The following is a 20,725-nucleotide window of genomic DNA, read 5'->3' as shown; positions in this document are numbered from 1 at the left end:
TTCTCATTGATGACTTAATTCCCTCCTTAACTCTGACTCTGCATCATGTGGCTGGTGGTACAGAGTTATACATAGCTGCTGTGTAATTCAAAGCATCAGCCCACACACAGTGAAGCTATTTGTGACTGTACTTGCCAATGACAGGTAGAACCAGCTCAGCTATAGACCTTCCACTTTGTGTTTCTCAAGGCAGAACTGAATTTGTGGAGCATTGGCCATTTGTCATAAGAACAGTTAGACAGAGAAACATTGAAAGATACCTTTGATGGGACTTGGGCCACTGGGAGAGCTTATCTTGTCCAAGTGACCTAATGTCACTGGAGCTTTTGTCTTTTTTGCACTGAAGTCACGTGATTAAATGATAATCATCAAGATCCTGGTGTACAGAAGCTGAAGTTTCTTCTTGCCCCTTTCTTTTCCCTGGGGAAGCTATTCCTTAAAAAATTCCTATTTATCATAGGGCAGTTGCAAGGAAGAATTGCCTATGAATCTTCTCAGTGCAGGACAGGAATCTTACAGGGAAATAAAATTGTAACTTCACATTGCTTTAAGCAAGGATATGCTGCCAAAAGAAGAGTTTCTGCCCTGTTCATTTGTATTAATTCCAACATTCTTTGTGCTGGCACCACCATTCTCATGGTGAACTAGATTCTCACAATACAGGCTGACATTTAATCTTTTAAGAATCAGGATTGCATGCAAGGAGAATGTTGCAGAGCAGGGATGAATGATGAAACAAGGACTGTTTCCTTAGCTGCAATGCCAGCTGATGCCAATTTACAATAATCATAAGTCTGGGGCATTTTTTGTTCTGTTTTTCTTTCCAGAAATGCCATTCAACGAGCCAGGTTACCACCACGGAAGCCTGCCTTCTCTCTGGAATCTCTAGAAAGCAGGGAACTGCTGGGACCTCCTTTTACTAGGTAGAAAATCTAATTATAGAAGTAAAGAAAAGTGGGTGACTTGCAGTGGGCATAGTAGAGCAGCTAATTGGAGAGCTTTATGCAAGGGAATGACAGGAGTCTTCCCTTTTTTGCACTGACCTCAAAGGACAAGGCCAACAGCTGGCAATGTATAGTGACCTTATTCTTCTTCCTGTACAGGTCAGAGGTGCCCTTTCAGCAAACATCTGTGAATAAATGTCCTGCACAGACCAGGAATTTAATGCTGACACCTCACGTGGAAGAAAGTACCTGTAAATGTCTATCTCAGATGGACAATGCTGCTCATCCCCATCCCTCTCTCACTTGTGCTTCTCTCCCTCCATGGACACAGGACATGCACCGAGCTGGACAGGGGCCAGAGCTGTGGTGTCCTGCATCTTTCATGTCCCACATGAAAGCTGGCTCAGAAGAGGTCAGTGTATTGCTGAAGGAACAGTTAGTGTGTGTACTGGGCTGCTACCAGCAGGCCCATTGCTTACTGCTGTTCTCTTGTGGTTCTTCTGAACTCCCCTGGTTGAGCTGGTTTTTCATCTTTAAAGCTGACCAGGTGAGCTGCCTCTGAATGCCCAAGAACTGTTTACCCCTAGTCTGAAGCAATCCACATGTGGTGTTCTGTATTTCATACCTTTTTCCTGGTTGTCTTCCTAGCCAGATCTTTTCCTAGCAAGTGATGTGAGGGTGTTGCCTCTTTGGAATCCAGAGCAGTTACAGTTTGCTGTCCAGATTGCAGGGATTTAAGAGAAACTCAGCTTAGGAGCAGTGGGTGTGTCTGAGAGCTTCAAAAAGTTGAAATTCAGTTAACCTGCAAGTAGGGGCTTGCTTTTTGAGCTCCTTATTCCACACAGAATAGGAAGTTTTAATATGGGTGAAATATCTCCCTGTTAGAAATCAAAGAGCCCATCTTTTAAGCTATGCTTCTTCTGTGGGATTTTATGAGAGGGGATCATCAGCACCTACAGGAGTTGTCTGAGTGGGAGTAGGACTAAGTAGGTCAGGCACATCCTACTTGTAGGGCTTACTTAAGAAAACCCTTTGAGAAAAACCCCAATATCATTCTAACCTTCTAGAGAGGAAGTCAGCCTGTGAATGGTCACAAAGGAGCCCATTCCCAAGACTCTCAACAGAATTCTGTGAAGTTGTCACCAAACTTGCAGCCACATTTGCTGTCACCTGAAGACTTGATGGGAAAAGGGAGTCACCAGACTGCAGGTACATCCTCAGATCCAAACTGCAGCAGTTGCTCATCCTCCTCTCTAATCTATGAGACTGCAAGTCACTGCCACAAAATGTATGGGAGACAGGGCAATCTTGTGTGCCAGCATCAGGAGGTAAAAGGGTTCCAGCACTCCTTTCTGGGAAGGTAACTGCAGTTGTATGGATTCTGCTGAGTCTAGGGGCTAAAGCCCTGCTCTAGGCATTGAAAGATGGGAACTGCTTGAACATTCTTTTAGCAAGAATGGTGCTGGGGTGTTCATATGTACAACAGAACTTGCTTCAGGAGCGAAGTTCATCCAGTAGAGGTCTCAGATTTCCCTGTACTTACAGTATGGCTGTAAAGGGGACATATGGTGTCTAAGCACCTCCCATTGTGTTTAAAATTACATCAGAGCATGATATTTGTTCTGCAGGACTACTGTACTTAATTACTTCTAGACTAAATGTGAAAGACTAAATCCTGAACAGGCCAAAACACTATCTGTAGTACTGAACCATCCACCAGAGTATTTTGTATCTTTTATGTGTTCAGACTGAGTCTTCAAGAGCTTGTTCTATTGTCAGAACTCCTGCCCTCTCACTGTACCCTATCTTTAGGGTAAACAGGCACATGTCACAGGGTAACCAAACACATGAAAAGCAGTTGGGAGGATTCCTTTTTTCCTGTCATTAAAAATATTTTCTGGGTTTTTGCTTTTGGTAAGAAGAGAGTGGATGTCTGTTCTACCTCCATTGCTTGTGCCTTATGTTTTCCATTCAGCTGAAGGGGAAAAGAAGCACAGTTCCAGAGAAGAAGCGATGTTGGAGAGAAGGGTGGAAGTTGAACTCCGGCATATCCAGCAGCAGATGCAGTACTACTACAGCAGGAAGCAGGAACTCAAGTAATGCACCTTTAGCCAGCCTTCCTTTATATTGTCCACTCTGTTGCACTTTTTCTGTGTATCAACCCTGGAAATAACCTGTTCACAGTAGAACGGTGAATGAAACAGAGAAAAGTTCCAGAGATTTTTTATTTTCTCCTTTCGAGTTCACTCCAGGTGAAGGAGAGTATGTGCATAACTACTTCTGTAGTCAGCCAAGTGGTATAATTATACCTTTGGCTGCTCTTGCAGAAGCGTGTCAGAGGTATCACTGGATGTAATCAGGACACAGTACAAATGAATAGGGCAGAGCTTTAGTAATTTAGCTTCTAGTTATTTTATCAAGAGGAGTGAGAACTGAGCTTTTCCAGCTTTCTATTAAAAAATTATATATGGCTGGTATTTGGTAACTGCTCTACTAGAACAAGGAAACAAAAATGCTCAGAAGAAATGGTGCTTGGCGGGGGGGGATTTAGCTGCCAGGAAAGGAAGTCAGGGACTAGAAGCAAGAGATGGAGATGACAATTTTCAGATTCCTCTGCTTTCCAGCATATTTTGGGTTTTGGGTTTTTTTTTACCTTTTTAAAAAGATTTTAACCATTGACTGTTTTGAGACAAAAAAATGGGTCTTATTGCAAGTATCAATTGCAGGTCTAAGTTGGCTTAGACTGTTGAGCTCTTAATTGGGATAAGAATCCTTCTAATCCATTTTATCAGGTGCTGTCAGCAGCAGGCACAGATTCTACAGCAGTGGCTGGAAATGAGCACGCAACCAGGAGCCCAAGATGGTATGCAAGGAGTTCAGGAAGAATTGGGTGAGGTGTGTACACAGCATTTAAACTGAAGCTACTGAATTGATTATCACTGTACCATGCACTTAACCTAAAGATGGATGGTAGCTGTGAGGAATTGTGTAGCAAGCTGTTAGTGAAATGCCAAGGGGAATTTGTAGTCAGAAGTAGGCTGAGGAGCAGAACAGGCTGTGTCAATGCCTCTTCCTGTTTATTAAGAAATGTAACTCCTGCTCCAGTAGACCTTTCTGAGGCTATTTCCAAGCTATGGATCAAGCTTTCATAGACTCAATCTCAAAATTTTTCTACAATTTCTCAAGACAATTCCCTGTGTGCAGACTGGAGCTGCACTGCTTTCAGGCCCCAGGTTCACACAGCCAGGTGTGGGTTCTGGTACCTCTGACTCCAGCCAGTCCTGAGCTGTTCCTGAGTGACACAATCTGCCACGTACTGGCCCTCAAGTGAGAGAACGCAAATCCAGCAGCTCTTGCTGTCAAAGAGTAAATATTGTCTCACTGTACAAACCTATGTTGATACTGATGTACTTGTGTTCCTTTTCAGTTGCAGGTGAGGATCAAGACTCTCACCAAAGCCCAGCTGGCCGAGAGACATCATGTGCAGGCCCTGCTGGCCCGCCTGCAAGAGATCCAGCTTGCCCTGGATCTGTAGTGCACCTTCCAACCTCCCAGCTCAGGGGTAGGACTTTTTGCCCCTTTCATAGGAGGGGATGAGGGAAGAGATGTATCCATTCCCAGTTCTATGTATGGCACTTATATTTGATAAATTAAGTAAAAATAATTTTGCTTTTTTATTGTTACTTTAGGCGATCAAAACCAAACTGGAGCTACATCTACCTCATGCTGCACTTGCAATACCTAGTTTAGGTTACCTGTCATGCCACAAAGATTAAGCAACACAGATAAGACTCTTTATTTCAAAATGTTTGCAATTAAATGAGTTCATGTCAGTAAGTCATACACTTTGACATACAAAAATACCGTGCTACTGATACAGTTGAATTAAATGGATTCTCCATGCAGGAGAAATTCACAGCATTATCAGTACCCTCGAGGAACTTTTTCACTCCTGGGGTGCATTGCTGCCCCTGCATCACAAGCAATGTTGGTTTATTAGCTTGCTCTGCACAGTATTAAAACCATCAAAACAACAGCCACTTGCATGCTGAATCCTCTCTTCCTTCTGAGATTTCTAATAAAGCAAACATCAAGCAACCCATCCTCCATCACTAGGCTAATATTTACCTTCAGATACTATGGATGATGCTGCTGAGTAGGAAGAAATTAAAGCTTTAACTTCCTTTGGCTTTGTCTGGATGTCATAAACCCCAGTGGAAAAGAAGGAAAAGATTCAGTTGTCTTTTTCTCTCATCCACCGGAAAAAACCACTTTCTCTTGTTAACATGACATTGAAATTCAATCAAAAAGCTCACCCTAATTTTATCCTCTTGGGGCTGATATTTGCCTTACACTTTTCTCACTCTCAAAGGTTTTAAAAAGACTTGTATCTGGTACTTTACTGCTGCAGGAGTAAACTTGCTAATACCAAGAATTTTAACAAGATAGGTGGCTGAGAGCCACTTCAAGCTTTCAAACTCCTCCCTGTGTGAGGAAACACTGACTCCTGGAGCCAAATGAATTTTCTCCTGCTTGTCACCCAAACAGCCACCCTCATCTGACTCATGCTGGGCTACATCACTTAGAGGCAGTTTATCATCCTTTCCTTCCTGATGACAAGCTAAGCATACAGGACTTGGCAAATTGGACATTTGTACAACAAAATTATATTCTATTTTCTGCAGTGCATACAAAGAAGGGTTTCTTTAGGAGATCAGAGCTTATCAAAGCTTGTCATCTCCTTGAAGTAGCAGAAAAGTAGCTCAAGCAAGGAAGTAGTATGAGAAATCTTTCAGAAAGCACAAAGGCAGGTTTCATAAGCGTGTCCACTCCAACAAGCTCTGGATAGCAAAATCAGTTCTAAATGTTTGAGTGCTGGGACTTGAAACAGTTTATTCTTAAAAACCAATTTATACATTGCTTTAAAATTCGATTCCTCTTCACTTTGGCAGTGGTTTTTGTCAGTGCCACATGCAGTAGATCCAAGGTGTTAGCTTTTAACTCTTCTTGATGTGAAGTCATGAAGAGGCTTTAAAATTTTACAGTGGATTACACTTCAGCACAAGGATTTCAGCCCCCAGCACATTCCTAGCATTAACTATGAGGGTAGAAGTCAGAGCCAGTGTGTTTTTTTGGTTTGTATTTTGAGTAAGATGAAGTTGTTGCCCAGTTAAGGGAAGGCCAGACTGGCACCTGGGAAGCAACAGGGGATTTCTTTAAAGAGCCATAAATATTTTAAACACAGTCAGTGCATAGGACATTTCACTCTGTACACTAAAAATTGGTCCTGAAGTAGCTGAAGCTGTCCTTTAACAGAGGAAAAAATTCTTCAAGAATTTAGTGACAAAGTAACAAGATACATAGCAGAAAGAAAAAGCTTACTTTAGTTGCCATCACATTACCCAGCAAAAATATGCCCTGTGTCTTCTAACTCCTTAATCCAAGAGGTGAAGTTAACTGTCTTTCATAAAGACAAAAGCTTTAAGGCCTGGAATAGCAAAATAAAACAGTGGATTAGGAAGAGGACACAGAGCTTTGTCTATCTTAAAAAAAAGTTGCAAGATGACAAGTTCTGTTGCCTGGAATGTAGACACTATTTTCAGGTTTAAAATACAGTGCAAAGTCCATGTTTGAAGGGACAATGTCAGACAAAAGAACTAAAGCTGTTTAACAGTACAAAATTCAGGATGAGTGTCACTCATTGTACTGACTGACTGTTGTACATTTTACTTTGGGCCATGAAGCCACACCAGCAAATTTCACTGTTTGGCCATATGTGCATTCAGAGACTGCTTTCATCTAGGAATTTGGGTGGAGTTTCTTAGAATAAAATAAATATGAGAATATATTCTTTACTCAAGGTCTGAAAAACAGATACTGAAGGTACAAAGTCTGACTCAGCCTGTCCCTTTAAATACAGGTAATCTCTACCTCCACCCTTTCCCACTGCACCTGCCTAGGAAGGCTTAAAAGGGACTTAGAGGCTGTAAGAACATAATTATCCTGTGGCACATTCAGGGGAGAACATGAAAGACTCCAGGCACAGAGTGGGCCTGAAACCACCATGGGCAAGATCTTTAAAGGCAGCTGTAGCCAATACATCCATGATCATTCAATTCAGTTTCTACATTCAGCAGCAGGTAAATGTAGACCAAATACTTTCAAGTTTAATGCAGCAGTGACATCTTTTTTCCTCCTCACCCAGGTCCTGCTGAGTGATACAAACTTGGTAAGTGAAACACTCAGTGGTGTGAAGAGTCCCTTTTTATAAAAAATCTTGCTGAGACAGTTCCTATAGAGAGCCCAGTGCTTCTCCAAAGCGGATTTTCTGTCCAGTTTTGAGGTTGAATCTGAAGTCCTTGGGGGCCTCAAAGATTAGTACGATCGTAGAGCCTAAGTTAAATTCCCCTAAATGTTCCCCTTTCCTCATGGGGATTCCCTCCTTGTTGTTGTTGGATATGAAGCTGAAGTCATTGTAGGAACCTTTAGAGTAACTTGGACTGTTCGTGTGCAAGTCCTGTACAGAGAAGGAAGAAGAGAAGGATTTACTGGAGCATTTCAGTGCTCTGTATTCATTCATCACCACAGCTGTGGACTGTACACACTCACGCATTTTCCATGCACAAACTCACAGTTCAAAGGTACAATAGCAATATTTTAAAAACTGTCCATATTGAAGACAACATTGTTTAGATCAGTCTTACAATATCACTACTGTGAAACACCCCAATTTCAGGGTAATAATATTTTTTAAAAAATTTTGTTATGCTGCACCAACCTCAACCATTAACACCAGAAAGGTGCCTGCTATGACTCTGCTCACCTGGTCAAAGTAGATGCGGATGGAGCCCACGTTTGTTGCTCCTACAGCTGTTAATGAGAAGAAGCCATGTTTCCAGTCACCTCTAAGGACAACCCGCTCATTGTGGCAGAACAGTTCCTTGATCCAGCGAGCAACTCCAGGATTCACAGACATCAGAGAACCTGAAGAAGTGAGAAAATATTCAGGTTAGCTTATCTGGTTTGGAGCAATATTGTAATGCCACTCAGATGATGTTTTCAGTGTAACTGGAGCTGATCCAGTAAACAACTCTGTCCGTTATTTGTAGGAAGAGAGGCAAGTGCCAGGCAGAGAAAATGAAAGAGAAGTCTGTGCTGAAAACAAAGGGGTCACAGAAGGATGTGTGTGGTGGGTCAAGCTCTCTCTCATGGTGTTTGAAACCAAATCCAAATACGTAGGGTTTTGCTAGATACCAAGAAGTAAAATATTTTTATCTGCAAGAACATCTGATCCCAGCTCCAGTAGTGTAACTGTTTGGTTGCATTTTCTTTGCCAAGCACAAGCAGAGATCATACTTTGGGATACTGTTTGGTGTGATCTGCAGAACTATCTATATTTCAGAACTATCTATATTTCTATATTTCAGTTTTTCAGTGTTTGGGAACAAATCAGGTCAGCGTGACTCAAGGGGTACTTCAAAGAACTCAAACAGTTTGAATACAATAATTACAAATTATTGTAATTTGTGAATTACAAATACAAAATACAATATATTACTGTTTTCACCATTTTTATGTGATTTGCTCTGGTAAACTCTACAGCTGCAGAAGTCATTACTGTTTGAGACAAATCACTTTTCCACCATTGTCTATCATGTTACTGTACAACTTCTGCACTGGTGTGTCTCATTCTGCAGAGGCCCATAGCAGTGCTCCCTTCCATAGCTGCTCTGCAGTTTCCTAGGAACAGAAACCAACCTGGAAAATGCCGTCGGTGTGACACTGTCCAGTCCGTGGGTGAGTGGAAGCAGTGATAATCCCCTGGTGCAAGGTAAATTACACAGTGGTAGAGCTCATTCCCCTCCTTTGTGACCAGTTGTTGCTGAAAAGAGTTACCAGGTGGGGCTGCAGAAAAAGCAGGGAAAGGAAGGGGTTAAAGATATTCCTCCTGAAGTCATCTACCAAAGCCAGGTTGTGTTAGAGCCAGTGCAATAGCAGAGGATTAAATGCAGCCCACGTGGTTTGGTGAGACTACAAAAACATAGGTTTCATGCAGAAATCAAATATTTCTACATGTTCCTTTCCCTTTACAAGAAAATTAGATTCTGGATTGTTTTAATCACAGTGAAAAATTTTATTTTGGAGTTTGTCCTTCCCTAAGCAAAATAGCAGAAACTGAAATCCAGTACAACAGAATTGTTATTAAAGCTACCCTTTAAGAACACAATTTGTGAAGAGTCCTCTAAGTCATTAGAGGGGTAGTGCTTGAGCATGGATCTCATTAAGGAGTAGCTTATCCAGTTTTTGCTAGCCAGTGCTTGGGGCCATTTCAGTGTGACAGCAGGGGCGCTGCAGCCATGGTACAGCAACAAATCTTGGAGTTAAGTGTAGGAACCAAGCAACTCAGTTCAGATCATCAGAATGAGCCTTGTATAAAGCCATGGTGAGAAAGAGAAGAACTAGAACAGCGATATGGTTACCCACAAATAAAACTAACCAAAAATCAGACCTGCTTTTGTTCCTGACAATGCAAGAAAGTGTTACTTTTTTCCATCTCTCTTAGTCTTATGATTTCTGAGAACACTGCAAGGGCACAGCAGAATAAATGCAGAACTGACACAGAACTTACCCTGGCTAAAATGCATTTCGTCTGTGGAGATGCGAGGTCCCAAGAAAGATTCCAGAGAATAAGTGACCCCTTTTACTTGCTCCACTTCACAATTTTTTACCTGTCCGAAATTAAGGATCTTTCCATCAGAGGGACTAATCTACAGCAAAGAGAACAAACGGAAACAGTTAGCAGTTCATTAATTGCTCATGAAGCAGTGTCACTCCTCTGGGGGCTGAGGGAAGTGGCAGTGCTGGGTAGAGCCCTCCCTTCCCTTCACTCACCACGCTGTGCACACCGCAGACTGGCCGCGCCTGTGGTTTCAGCTTCCTGCGGAAGAACTCGCTGAGGTTCCTGTAGTGATGCAGATCCTCCACAGCTGCCTCCTTCATGTTGACCCCGAAGGTCCAGATGTACAGGCTGTACACCGGCTTCCGCAGCCACGTGGGCAGCTCCACCTGGTTCAGGCGACCCCAGGCTCGGGAGAGCAGCCGCGTTGGGACCGACTTGTACAGGGCAACCTGAAGGGAGAATTGCAGCAGGTCAGTGGTCTCCCCACCGATGGCTTCCTTGCTTCTCCCCTAACACAGGAAGGAGCAAACAGTTCCTGCAAACCCCTCCCTTGAATTCATGGGTTACAAAGAGCCTTTAAGGCAGCAAAAAATTTACACTGCACTTCATCCTCATTCCCTCCATTCTGGTAAGAATAGACAAGAGACAGGATGAAACTTAATGTAACTTTAAAGACAAGCCAGAATTTCCACTCCTTTGCAGGCTGAAGCTCCACATTAAAGTTACTGGAAACTGCCCAATGCGAGGCTTACAGAAAAAAGAGACATTGCACATATTCTAGTAGAACACTAATCAGAAAGGTTTCATATTATCAATATATAAATTGTTGTGAGTAACTAAATGAAAATTGACTGGAAGATAAGTTCTCAATGTTGGATGACATGCTCCTCAGATGCTGCTGCTACTGAGGGTGTTTCCCACACACAGTACTGTGTGTTGTATGCTCTAATTACACAAGCACCATCAAAGAAATGTACCCACTGGATGCAGCTACACAGGTATAAACTTACACCAGCCTTACTCCTTCTCTCACAACAATGGGAGCTGCTAATTGCAAGAATATAAAGCGCCTTTATTTCTGTAGAAATACACCTTTAGACTTGCACCAAACCCCACATTTTTGCAAGGAAAACAAATGAAAGAAAGTTGGCAAGAGGTATCTGCTGTTGATGAAAGTGGAGAGATGACAACATCTTTCTGTTGATAATTCCAGCAGACAACTCTTCTGGGGTTTGTGGTACTTGCTGTCAGCCAGGAAGCTCACATGGCTATGATGTAACTGGAGGAAGCTGGGGAATATGGACCAAGTGAACTGAACACTCTGAAACCAGTTTTGCAAAGGGAAGTAGTGATCTGCTGACTGGTGCTGCGTTTTTTAACAGCTACATTCAATTTGCAGCTAAAAACTTGGGATTTTTCTTAGTGAGAGTCATTTGTTCTCAATCATATCCTTCATGATTAAGTCTTGCAAAACACAGCCATAAACACAAACAGAAGTATGCACTGGCTCCATCAAACCAAATACAGCAAATTAAGATTTCACTTACAAAACACCATCCTGTGTACATATAGGGATATTTCAGAAAGGAAGTACCAACCTAATCTTACTTCAGATAAAACCTTCTAAATGAACAGTACTTTAGGTTATGTAAGCTGAAGTGCTGAAGAAAAAATGTTGCCATTTTATTTGACATGCCCTATACTGTATTAATTAATTGATTAACTTAGCTAAAATTAACTTTGCTGTTTTCCACCAACACTGAAAATGTACATACAACTATAAAATCACACCAATTGTCAAAAGCAGTATTTCCTAGCAGCCCCTTCTCTTCAAAGGAGCCTGGTTTTCAAGTTGGTGGGATCAAACAGAACAGATGTTCAATAAAATAGGCTTAAGAATGGCAATTTTCTTCCTGTTTGCAATCAAAATACTTACTTGGTTGTTGGATTCTGAAATAGCATGATTTGTGGGGAGAATTACTATGTGTAAGGCATCCCACACCCTGCTCTCAACAGTGTCAGAGCAGAGATTTGTGTATCATTTGGACATGCTCGACTACAAATGCTCAATGAACTCTAGGAACAAACCCTCTTGGTGCAAAAATAACAAAAAAACAAGAGGCAATTTCAATACGACTAGGAAAACAAACTTGCCAAAACGTCTTTCTTGTCCTAGCCCTGATACTGTGAGGTGACTGAATTCCTTCAGAAGTTTCTGTTGACTTTCCCTGACTCTTAAAGGACAAAGTAATTCTCTGCTCCCGAAAAGGTCACTTGTCTGTGAAGCAACACAACCACGAACAGTAAAACTAAACAGAAGCACAAATTGCACCTCTGCTTTCACACCAGTGAGCAGCAGGCTGTCCTGCATGGAGCAACTCTTCCCCCCAGCTGCTGCCAGCTCCTCCAGGACACAGCTCCCAGCCGCGGCGCGCGAGAGACCTGCTGACACTTACCCTGCTCACAGGCCTCCATCCCACTCTGGTCAAGGGCTTAAGAGCACCGAAAGGCAGAAGGTAATAGAGAATAGTCAGAGGCCAAGAACGGAGTTTCAGAGCAGGCCTAGACATACAGCTCAGCTGGCCCAACCTTCGCCTCAGGGCCAGCTGGGGGAATTGCAACCTGAAAGATTACATACACAACATCAGAGGGTCAGGCATCTCAGCTGCAGAGCCACCAGCTACCGACAGCTGGGTGAGTTATTCCTGCTAAATGTTTCTTAATCTTTGATCCTACAAGTCTTTACGCCTTTATTTTGATCAGTTCTTCCCCTTCCCAAAATAGAAGAACAGTTTATCTAAAAAATAAAAGTCTTCCATCCAAATAATGGTGTTCACCCTCATAGGTCACGTTACATGAACAACACCCTCAAAAATTAAAGGTAAGACTAGTTTCCAGATCTTAAAGCCTTGACTGAGTATATCCTGGTTCCAAATAGGGAACATGTGCACAAAGCCAATATTTCTACTACTGCACAATAATCTAGTCTCCATAGCCCAGTAATCAACTCCCCTGCCTCATAACCAGTTGCATCTCTGACTTTTTTTGTTACATGGATGTCCTGAGAGAGGCCTCATTTTGCACAAATGGCCATGGGGAGAAGTTGACCTTCTAACTCTCACAGAGAAAAGCTACTCAGCTTCTTAGAAAGGACAGACATCAAGGGCCTCAGTTCAGACCCTTGCAGGAGGTCTGGATGCAAAACCCTTCAGGTCCCCATTTATTCTTTGGCTCCTACTCATGAAAAAACCACTGGCATTTCCAAGGTCACATTATCAAATGGAAATCTGTGTACCTGAGGGCAAACTATTAAAATGAGTGACTGAACTCCTGGCTAGGAGACTGTTCTCCAACCAGGACACAGCGACACGCGCACACAAACTGAAGTGGCACAGTCTGGCTGTTCCCAATGGCTCACTCTCTCAAGGGATCCTGTGACATTGAAGAAGAACTACAAATTACTGCGTTATGTCTTTCTGAGATGGAAAGAAGCTGAGAATTTAAAAGGAAATTTTCTTGCCAACTTGTTCTTTTCAAAACTTGGATCAGAATTAAAATATCAGGCAGACAGGTATAACTGTCACCAGTTTGGGATGCAAGATGGTGCTTTTGGCTCAGAGATGTTTTTTCTGCAGTGAACACAACTTCTTTCCCATGAAGAACTGATAAATAGAGAATTATTTGTGCATCTTAATGCAACAGGGAAGAAGAACCCTGAGCAGAAGTGCCGTCTTAGCAGAGTTACTGCAGGCTTCTCAGCAGGAGGTAGGACTGACTTGACATGGGAATAGGAAGGGACACTTCACTTTCTCCCTCCCATCCGTACCACCCAGCAGCCTGCAAGGGCTGGCAGGCCAGGAGCCGGGTTGAGTCCCGTTCTCCCCCTCCCGCTGCTCTCCCCCCCTTCACTGCAGTCGCTCCTGGACCAATCCCTGCAGAGCTGCATCGCGTTGGAGCCCTCGGGCTTCTCACTGCCTTGGCCTGGTTTCAGAGCGGCCCCTCAACTAATTTTTCCATTCTCCTAGTGAAAGAGAGTTGAAGGGAAAGGAATGGAAGCTTCCCCATTCCCCTTGTCATGGAACAGCTTGCCCTTCTCTGCCAATACAATGTATAAGGAGCTTTATAGTAATTAGGCCAAACAAAAGCTTCGCAGATGGCTCCCGCTCCTTCTGCCCAGAAACCCTCCCAGCCTCCCTCCCGCTTCAGTCACTATTCCTGCAAAGCAGAAAATACTGAACAGTACCTGAAACGAGTTCTCCTACTTGGTGTCCCACCGGCAGAGCCAGCTGGGCCTGGACTCTCCAGCTGCGGGTGCTGGTCCCCGGCACAGCTGCTGCTGCCGCCGTTCCCTGAGCGCAGCCTCCGGACATGAATTTTAACTTTGCGGAGGTTGTAGCAAGAGGGTGGAGGGTTAGATAAAGCTTTGTAGCATCTCACCATTTCCCTGTGTGGAGCTCTGGTCCCTGCAGGGTGTTTGACTGACACATCGTCAGGGTGACGGCTGTTGCAAGGCTCAGTCTTTTTTCCTCTACCTCTCTTTCCTTTGCTTGCTCCGGCACAGGAGAGAGGACACGGCGTCACAGTTCCTAAATCCCCCGCCGGTTTGTCTCTGGATTCCCTCTCTGTTTCCCACTTGAATCTCTGCTATGAGAGTTGCAGCTATTGCAAACAAACAGGCATTGTGTCACATTTCAACATCCCACTACAAAGCCGACTCTGCACACGATAAAAATGAGCTGTCCATATGAGCAGTCCTTGCTTCTTGCTAGTCCGGGTGGCCATTGAAACCCAACTCCCCAAAAAACACCCTGCCGTTTGTCCCAGGCTGCTGGGCAGCAGTGCTCTAGTGAGAGGAGCAGCCAGCTGGCCCCGCACAGCTCATCCCAGCGCCAGCCCGAATGCAAGGCTGGGAGGAGGAGTGGGGCGGAGAAGAGGAGGAGGAGGAGGAGGAGATAACTCCCAGCTTCAATTCTGCAGTGCAGCAGCTGCTGCTAAGAATTCTGGACTGCTGGGCACCAAAAATCCTTTCCTGATCTTAGTGTCCAGCTTGTAAAGAACAAAACAGAAGGGAAAGGAATGTCCTTCTATTTTACAGCTCTTGCCAGACACAAACATCCATCTGCGGAAACCTCCTTCCATCTCAAAACACTCAGTTAAGGGAAGAGGTAATGGACATTCTTCTACACATAACCAGATACATACAAAATAAGCCAGTTTTAGGGCCAGCTTGAGAATTGGGTAAAAAAAGTGATATGTGTCTTATTATGTGACTTTTAGTACTGTCACAGTTTTTATGTCCAGTAGAACTAAAATACAAAACAGTTGGAAAGGAAGCTGGTTTGATCTTTAAAGACCAAAGACTGCACTGTTTCTAAGCATTCTAAATATACAGAGAAATTTCCCTCTTTAATCCTACAGAACACACCTCAAACATTGGTGCCTGGGTTTGGATTGTTAAGGGAGCCTTGCTTCAAGAAGTGGAAGTCAGATAACTACATGTCACCTCAGGATTAACCAAATACTCAGAACAATTTCAGGGCTGACCCTCTAGTGGTTCCATTTCACTTCTGCTTTCTGCTAAACCTGGGTTGAAAACAAACAAAAAACCCCCTCCTTGTTTCCAAAGCTTTCTAAGCACCATGAAAATTCTGTGGCTAACAGAGTAGATCAAAAAGAGCACTGTTGCTATGATTGAGGGAATTGTATTGTAATAGGGATAAGGCAGGAGGAGTGGGAGGACCTGCAGGAAAAGCTAGAATTAACTAGCTAATGGCATCCCAGTCAGGCCTCAAAAGGAAAATACTCAAGCAGTAATTGTGTATTTTGATTGGCCTTCAACTCCAAATATTACAGATACTCCCTAGAACCACCTCTGGAGAACCTGCATTAGAGTATTTTTCTCAGGAAGAAAACTTCTATATGGTATTCTATGTGTCAGATAGTTCCAAGACCTGTGTGCATGTTGTTCTAGATGGATTTCAACAACTTCAAATTTTAAAATATCCAAGCTAACTGAAAGAAGGGAAATTTAAGATCAGTGAAAGCATTCAAAATATCCTCCTTCCTCCCTGAGCCTTGCGCCAACTCTTTTTGTTTTCCTATTTAAAATATCATTTAGTCTTTCTCTGGCTGGCACAAGAAACTCCTACACAACAAAATGATGCCATCTGTATAGTAAAATGCTGAAAGCAGTTAGCCAAAATCCTATCAAAATTCAAAGAAAAGCAACAAGGAGCTAGTTCTTGATTCAATGGGAACATTAAGAATTACCACTCGTAGACACTTAATTTTAAACAGCAACAAGCTAAATCCTCAACATTGTTTCAAAAGAAACTTCATCAGACCAAGACAAAATTATTTTTTACACTGAACACGTGTGTTCACAGAACTGTGGGGAGAGAGTGAGTTTGGCACTGGTGGAGCTGGGCAGGAGCAGCAGAGCAGCCAGGCCAGCAGCTCCTGCAGCCAGGGTGGAACCCTGCTCCCCTTCCCATCCCATCTCCTGTGCAACCTTCACCCTCACAGAGAGAGAGCAAACACATCTTATCACCTTTGCGTCAGTGCTCTTCCCTTCAGGATAAGGGAGGTAACCCACAAGCTCTTCCAGTAAAATTTTATCCCTCAAAAGGCTTTTAAGGAATTATAATATTCTCAGCTGAGTAAGCATGATTCTAAGGAAGCATGTACCCAGATAAACAGCTGGCCTGCTCCTTAAAAAAACCCAGACACTGAAATGTTCTACAGCCTGATGAAGTGGGTAGTACCACCCTTCAGTTCAAAACAAAAAATGTGGGGCAAGAGAGATTCCTCTTCAGGAAGGGAAGTCTTTTTTGGAAGTTTTTTTCCTCCACTTCTTAAAAAACTGCACACAGCCAAGTAAGAAGTTTCTCTTAAGTTCTCTTCTACTCCCCTCATTATATTCACCAAGATGCCACCACCTGAGTCCTGCTGAGGTGCTGACATGCCTGGCCAGTTGCCATCCCTGCTGTGGCTGCCCCAGAAGTAACATGCAGTTCCTACAGTGTAAGAAGGCTGAAATGAAAAATCCACCCTGAATTTACCTGTTTTCCATGGGGAAAGGAACAAGAACTGCTCATCCAACAGCTCATGACAGAGAAACTCATATAATGGCATCTCAATAGCTGGACCTCTTGGGATGCAGGTAGTGCCCACAGCCTGTATCAGCTTAGAGATCATCAGCTTAGATAAAAATCTTTAAAATTTTTGGTTTGTAGGGGTTGCACACTATTACCAAATTCCCCCACCTGTCTGAGCTTGCCAGAATCCATGCTGGGCAAAAAAACCAGCAGTTACCAGCAGGTATGAATCCATAGAGAATTATTATCTCATAGAGAACTGCTAATCTGCCAGCTATTCAACAGCTTCTACTCTGTCAGCTCAAATAAGCATCAAATCCAGTGATCTCTTTTAAGTACTTGTCGAACAGTGAACTACTCAAGTCCTTCTCTCAAGTTTTAAAAAACAACAGAGTAAGGCAGTTGCAAGAAAGACTAATATGCAATTGAACTGCAAACCTGCAGCCTCGGTTTTAAACCGTAAGCATGAATCATTAGGCTTGGAATGTGCTGGTCAGTGCTCAAAGCCCTCTGGTCAAACTTTCTACATTTGGTCACAGAACTACTGTTTAAAAAATGCACTGAGTGCATCCCAGTGCTGTACCCAAGTGCCAGCAAAAACTACGGGCGCGGTACTCTGAGCGTTCCTTTCCCAGCAGTAATCGTTCCACATCGCAAAGCTCATCCCTGCTCCCACCCAAGCTCCGCAGGCAGCCCGGCAGGACAAACGCTGGATACTGCACACCCAGGCAGCAGCTCCCGAACTGCGAGAGCACAGCAGAGCGCCCCGATGCCGGAGGGAAACCCGAGCGCTGGCAAGGCCCGGGATTGCCGGGCAGCGCCCGCGGCCGGCTCCGGCTCCTGCGGGAGGAGCTCCCAACGGGACCGCTCTCCGCGGACTGACAGCGCCGTGATGGACCGTGCCGTGCTCGGCTGCATCGACCCGTGGGGACCGAAACTCTTTACTTCGCATTTGAAAAGGCCTTTCTATACATTTTCTCTTCGCGTATTAGGAAAAAAAACAAACCATTTTATTGCTCTACCCTAACTTTACAATGCTGCTTCAGTTACTTTGTATAAATAGAGCAGGGAAAAAAAGAACTATTTTAGGATAGCCTAACTGTACGACTGGGTTCTGAATTCTGTGCAAAAAGCCTGTTATACAGTCTCAAAGATCTTCTGTGAAGCAAAGAGATAGGCTTTATTTATTTTACAAAGTGACATGAAATTTGATGGCACCCTTTTAATACTTTGTAGTAGTAATTTTTAATTAATGGTTTAAAACAACACTCTCCAGTACCACCTCCTACTACCGCCCCCATTATTTTAGCTTAAGATATCGGTAAAGCAAACTCTCAGCCCCATAAAGTATCGCTAAAGGAAGCATAAACCGCGTTACATCCCCCCACAGAGCAGCACCCGGCGGAAGCTGCGCAAGAGCTCCGGCGGCTCCGCGGCCCCCTGCGCTCCCCGCGGGACTCTGGACTGCGATAAGGCTGGTCCAGCAGACTCATTCTGTTTCAATCTACTCAGAGATTACTCATGAGTCGACTTTGGAACATCACTAAAACTTCCAGCAAGACAAAGTGAATCACCCCTTGACCGCCAGCCCTCGCACATCTACCCTGCGGTGCGGTAGCCCTTACCTGATGCTCAGGAAAGTCTCCTTCGTCCCGCCTTTCCGCCTTCACTCGCCAAAATACGACACCGACCCTTCCTTTCAAAGCAGTTTTCAGACACGTGAGCAAAGTTCAGCGGGCTGCGAACCCCCCATCGCGCCGCAGCCCTCCCGCCCCCTTCTCCGGGCAGGGGAGCGGCCGGGGGCGGCCCCGGCGGCCCCGCGGCCCCGCAGCCCCGCGGCCCCGGAGCCCCGCGGCCCCGCAGCCCCGGCCCGCGGCCCCGCAGCCCCGGCCCGCGGCTCCGCTCCTACCTCCGCGCTGGCGCCGCCGGCCGCGCTCCGCGGCTGCCGGGCGCTGCCGCCCGGCCCGGCCTTAAGGAAGCGGCGCGGGCCGCGGCCCTGCCCCGCCTCCGGCCGCTGCTCGGCGGCTCCTGCCCGCAGCGCCCCGGCCCCTTCGGAGGAGGGGCCAGGGCAGCAAAAACGCAAACGGAGAGACCGGAGGGCTCCCAACACGGCGGCCCGCGGGAGGGTCGGGCGCTCCTGGGCATCAGCGCTCAGCTTCCCAAAGAGCCGCTGGCCCGGACAACGGGGAAAGAGGGAGACTTGTCGGGGAGCAAGGCACCGATGCGGATTCTGGGCACTGCACAACTTGCCACCGCGTGTCCGGGTGTGGGAACGCAATCCCACACAGGCACTGGCAGCCAAAGCAGCAAAGTGTGCTCCAGTCTCACAAACTGCTTCCGAAACGCTCTGATAAATTGCTCCATAAGCCCAGCAAAGCGCCCAGGAAGATGCACAGGAAGTTGCACGAGACAGAACAGACTCATCTAGTCAAAAGGCCTTCCCGCTGTTTAGATTTTAAAAAAACCCCATAAACCCAAACTGGTTTTATTTGGTTCCATTTTCCAAGACAACTGAAAAAAACATTTACACCATTGCCACCTTTACACAATCTGATGCCGTTGAAATGTCACTGGTTGTAACATTTTCTGACCATCTTTCTTGTGTACTTTGAACCACTTCACAAGGATTTTTTTTTTTATAATTGCATAGATGCGCCAATAAAACTCCAAGCATCAGAATCTGGGAGCATGAATGAGGAATAAGAGACCAACTGGAGATTATATTTCTTCTTTAGTCGAATTAAAAAAAACCAACAAACCCAATTCTTCCATTATTAGCTTTTTCCTGAACTTGAAACACACCTCTTACCATAACACTGAATGTCTCCTCTGGGCCAAGAAAAGCACCTCTGTATTGTACTGACATATGAACTCCAGTATCCTCTGTTACATAAATACAAGCTCTTCCTGACATCAGTAAGAAAGACTTGTTCTTACCTCTGAGAATCCTGATCCTAAACCTATGCTCAAACACTCTCCTGGTGAATTAAGTTGTTTTTAAAAACTGGCCCTTGACAATAAGCTGCAGTTTGAACACTTCAGCTCATTTCCAGAGACTTTACTGTGCTTTCCTGGCACGTGTCACTCCAATAAACACTGCTTTTTCCTTACACAGAACAGAGCAAACTACTGCAGCAAGGGACATCTACAAGTTCCACTCTCAAAACACTGGTTCATCTGCTCTCTCAGTTCCTCCAATCTCCCTCACTGGCCAAGCCTTCCCACAGTAATTCTTTGATCCTGTATGAACAGTGCCCTGGTGCCAGGTAAGATGAAGCAAAATGCCTCTACTTAGCATATGAATGGCATGCCATGCATGCAGATCCCAGCCAGGAAATGTCCTGTGGCAGCAAAGATTTGGAACAATAAGCTTCCATCCGTCTGATAAACATCTACCTGTCTCCCTCCAAGCCCTCTGCTTTACCTCATCTAATTAAATGAAAGCTGATCCCCACTGGTATTCACAGTAGGAGACACTAAGGCGTTAATCAGCTCAAGCTATTAGCGACAGAATGTCTCTAAGAAAACTACACAAAGAAAAGGTCTGTGCTAAGGAAACAGTAGCTCCGTCTTTCCCTGTGGAGAAACTTAAGGGACACTTGACTTGCACCAGATTAATTTCCCCACCACCACCATTCTTTTATGAAGCTCAAGCAAAACAAAACCACACAGAAGTGTACCGACTCTGTAATTCAGTCAAAAATGATGCACACCTCAGTGAGCATCCCTGCATGTGCCTCTGCTATAGGGAGAGCTTCCCTGCCAGCTCAGCAGGGTTAACACCAATTAGCATCTGTCTTTTCAGAAGCAGGGCAATCTGCCTTACACGCAGAGCTGGCAGGTGGAAGGTGGTCCACATTCCCACAGGAACACGAGGCTGGTACCCTGGAATCAGCACTTCAGAGCAGCAGGCCCAGCAGTGAGGGCACATGCACCAGTTCCTTGTTCTGTTAGTACTCTTTCAAAGCCCATTCAATCACACTTGGTCACTTTGCCTATGCAAA

General features: G+C 44.6%; 2 protein-coding genes across 28 annotated transcripts in view; one reads left to right on the top strand and one right to left on the bottom strand.

The window, feature by feature from the left end:
* Positions 1-5,128, top strand: part of SFI1 (SFI1 centrin binding protein) — a 26,510-nt gene extending 21,382 nt beyond the window's left edge. For 15 of the 17 annotated variants that reach the window (XM_085593024.1, XM_085593020.1, XM_085593012.1 and 12 more), the window contains 6 exons: positions 828-923; positions 1,104-1,356; positions 2,012-2,153; positions 2,920-3,040; positions 3,737-3,839; positions 4,372-4,608. In XM_085593024.1, coding sequence (XP_085449150.1) covers positions 828-923; positions 1,104-1,356; positions 2,012-2,153; positions 2,920-3,040; positions 3,737-3,839; positions 4,372-4,479 — 823 coding nt within the window. In that variant the 3' untranslated portion in view covers positions 4,480-4,608. Of the gene's footprint in view, positions 1-827; positions 924-1,103; positions 1,357-2,011; positions 2,154-2,919; positions 3,041-3,736; positions 3,840-4,371; positions 4,609-4,633 lie in introns of those variants that run through there. The other 2 variants (XM_085593015.1, XM_085593021.1) reach the window with 2 other exon arrangements.
* The window catches only part of PISD (phosphatidylserine decarboxylase), a 24,514-nt gene continuing 8,505 nt past the window's right edge, over positions 4,717-20,725 (bottom strand). For 2 of the 11 annotated variants that reach the window (XM_085593046.1, XM_085593049.1), the window contains 7 exons: positions 13,868-14,283; positions 12,081-12,246; positions 9,837-10,073; positions 9,574-9,712; positions 8,703-8,849; positions 7,768-7,928; positions 4,717-7,461 (listed from right to left, as the gene is read on the bottom strand). In XM_085593046.1, the coding sequence (XP_085449172.1) occupies positions 7,237-7,461; positions 7,768-7,928; positions 8,703-8,849; positions 9,574-9,712; positions 9,837-10,073; positions 12,081-12,246; positions 13,868-14,064 (1,272 nt within the window). In that variant the 5' untranslated portion in view covers positions 14,065-14,283 and the 3' untranslated portion in view covers positions 4,717-7,236. Of the gene's footprint in view, positions 7,462-7,767; positions 7,929-8,702; positions 8,850-9,573; positions 9,713-9,836; positions 10,074-12,080; positions 12,247-13,867; positions 18,518-18,630; positions 18,753-20,725 lie in introns of those variants that run through there. The other 9 variants (XM_085593050.1, XM_077787139.2, XM_021549970.4 and 6 more) reach the window with 9 other exon arrangements.

This window comes from Lonchura striata, chromosome 15 (assembly GCF_050655825.1).
Source record: "Lonchura striata isolate lonStrDom1 chromosome 15, ASM5065582v1, whole genome shotgun sequence".
Classification (NCBI taxonomy): Eukaryota; Metazoa; Chordata; class Aves; order Passeriformes; family Estrildidae; genus Lonchura; species Lonchura striata.
Note: the sequence above shows the minus strand (reverse complement) of the source record. Positions and strands in the feature narration are given on the sequence as shown.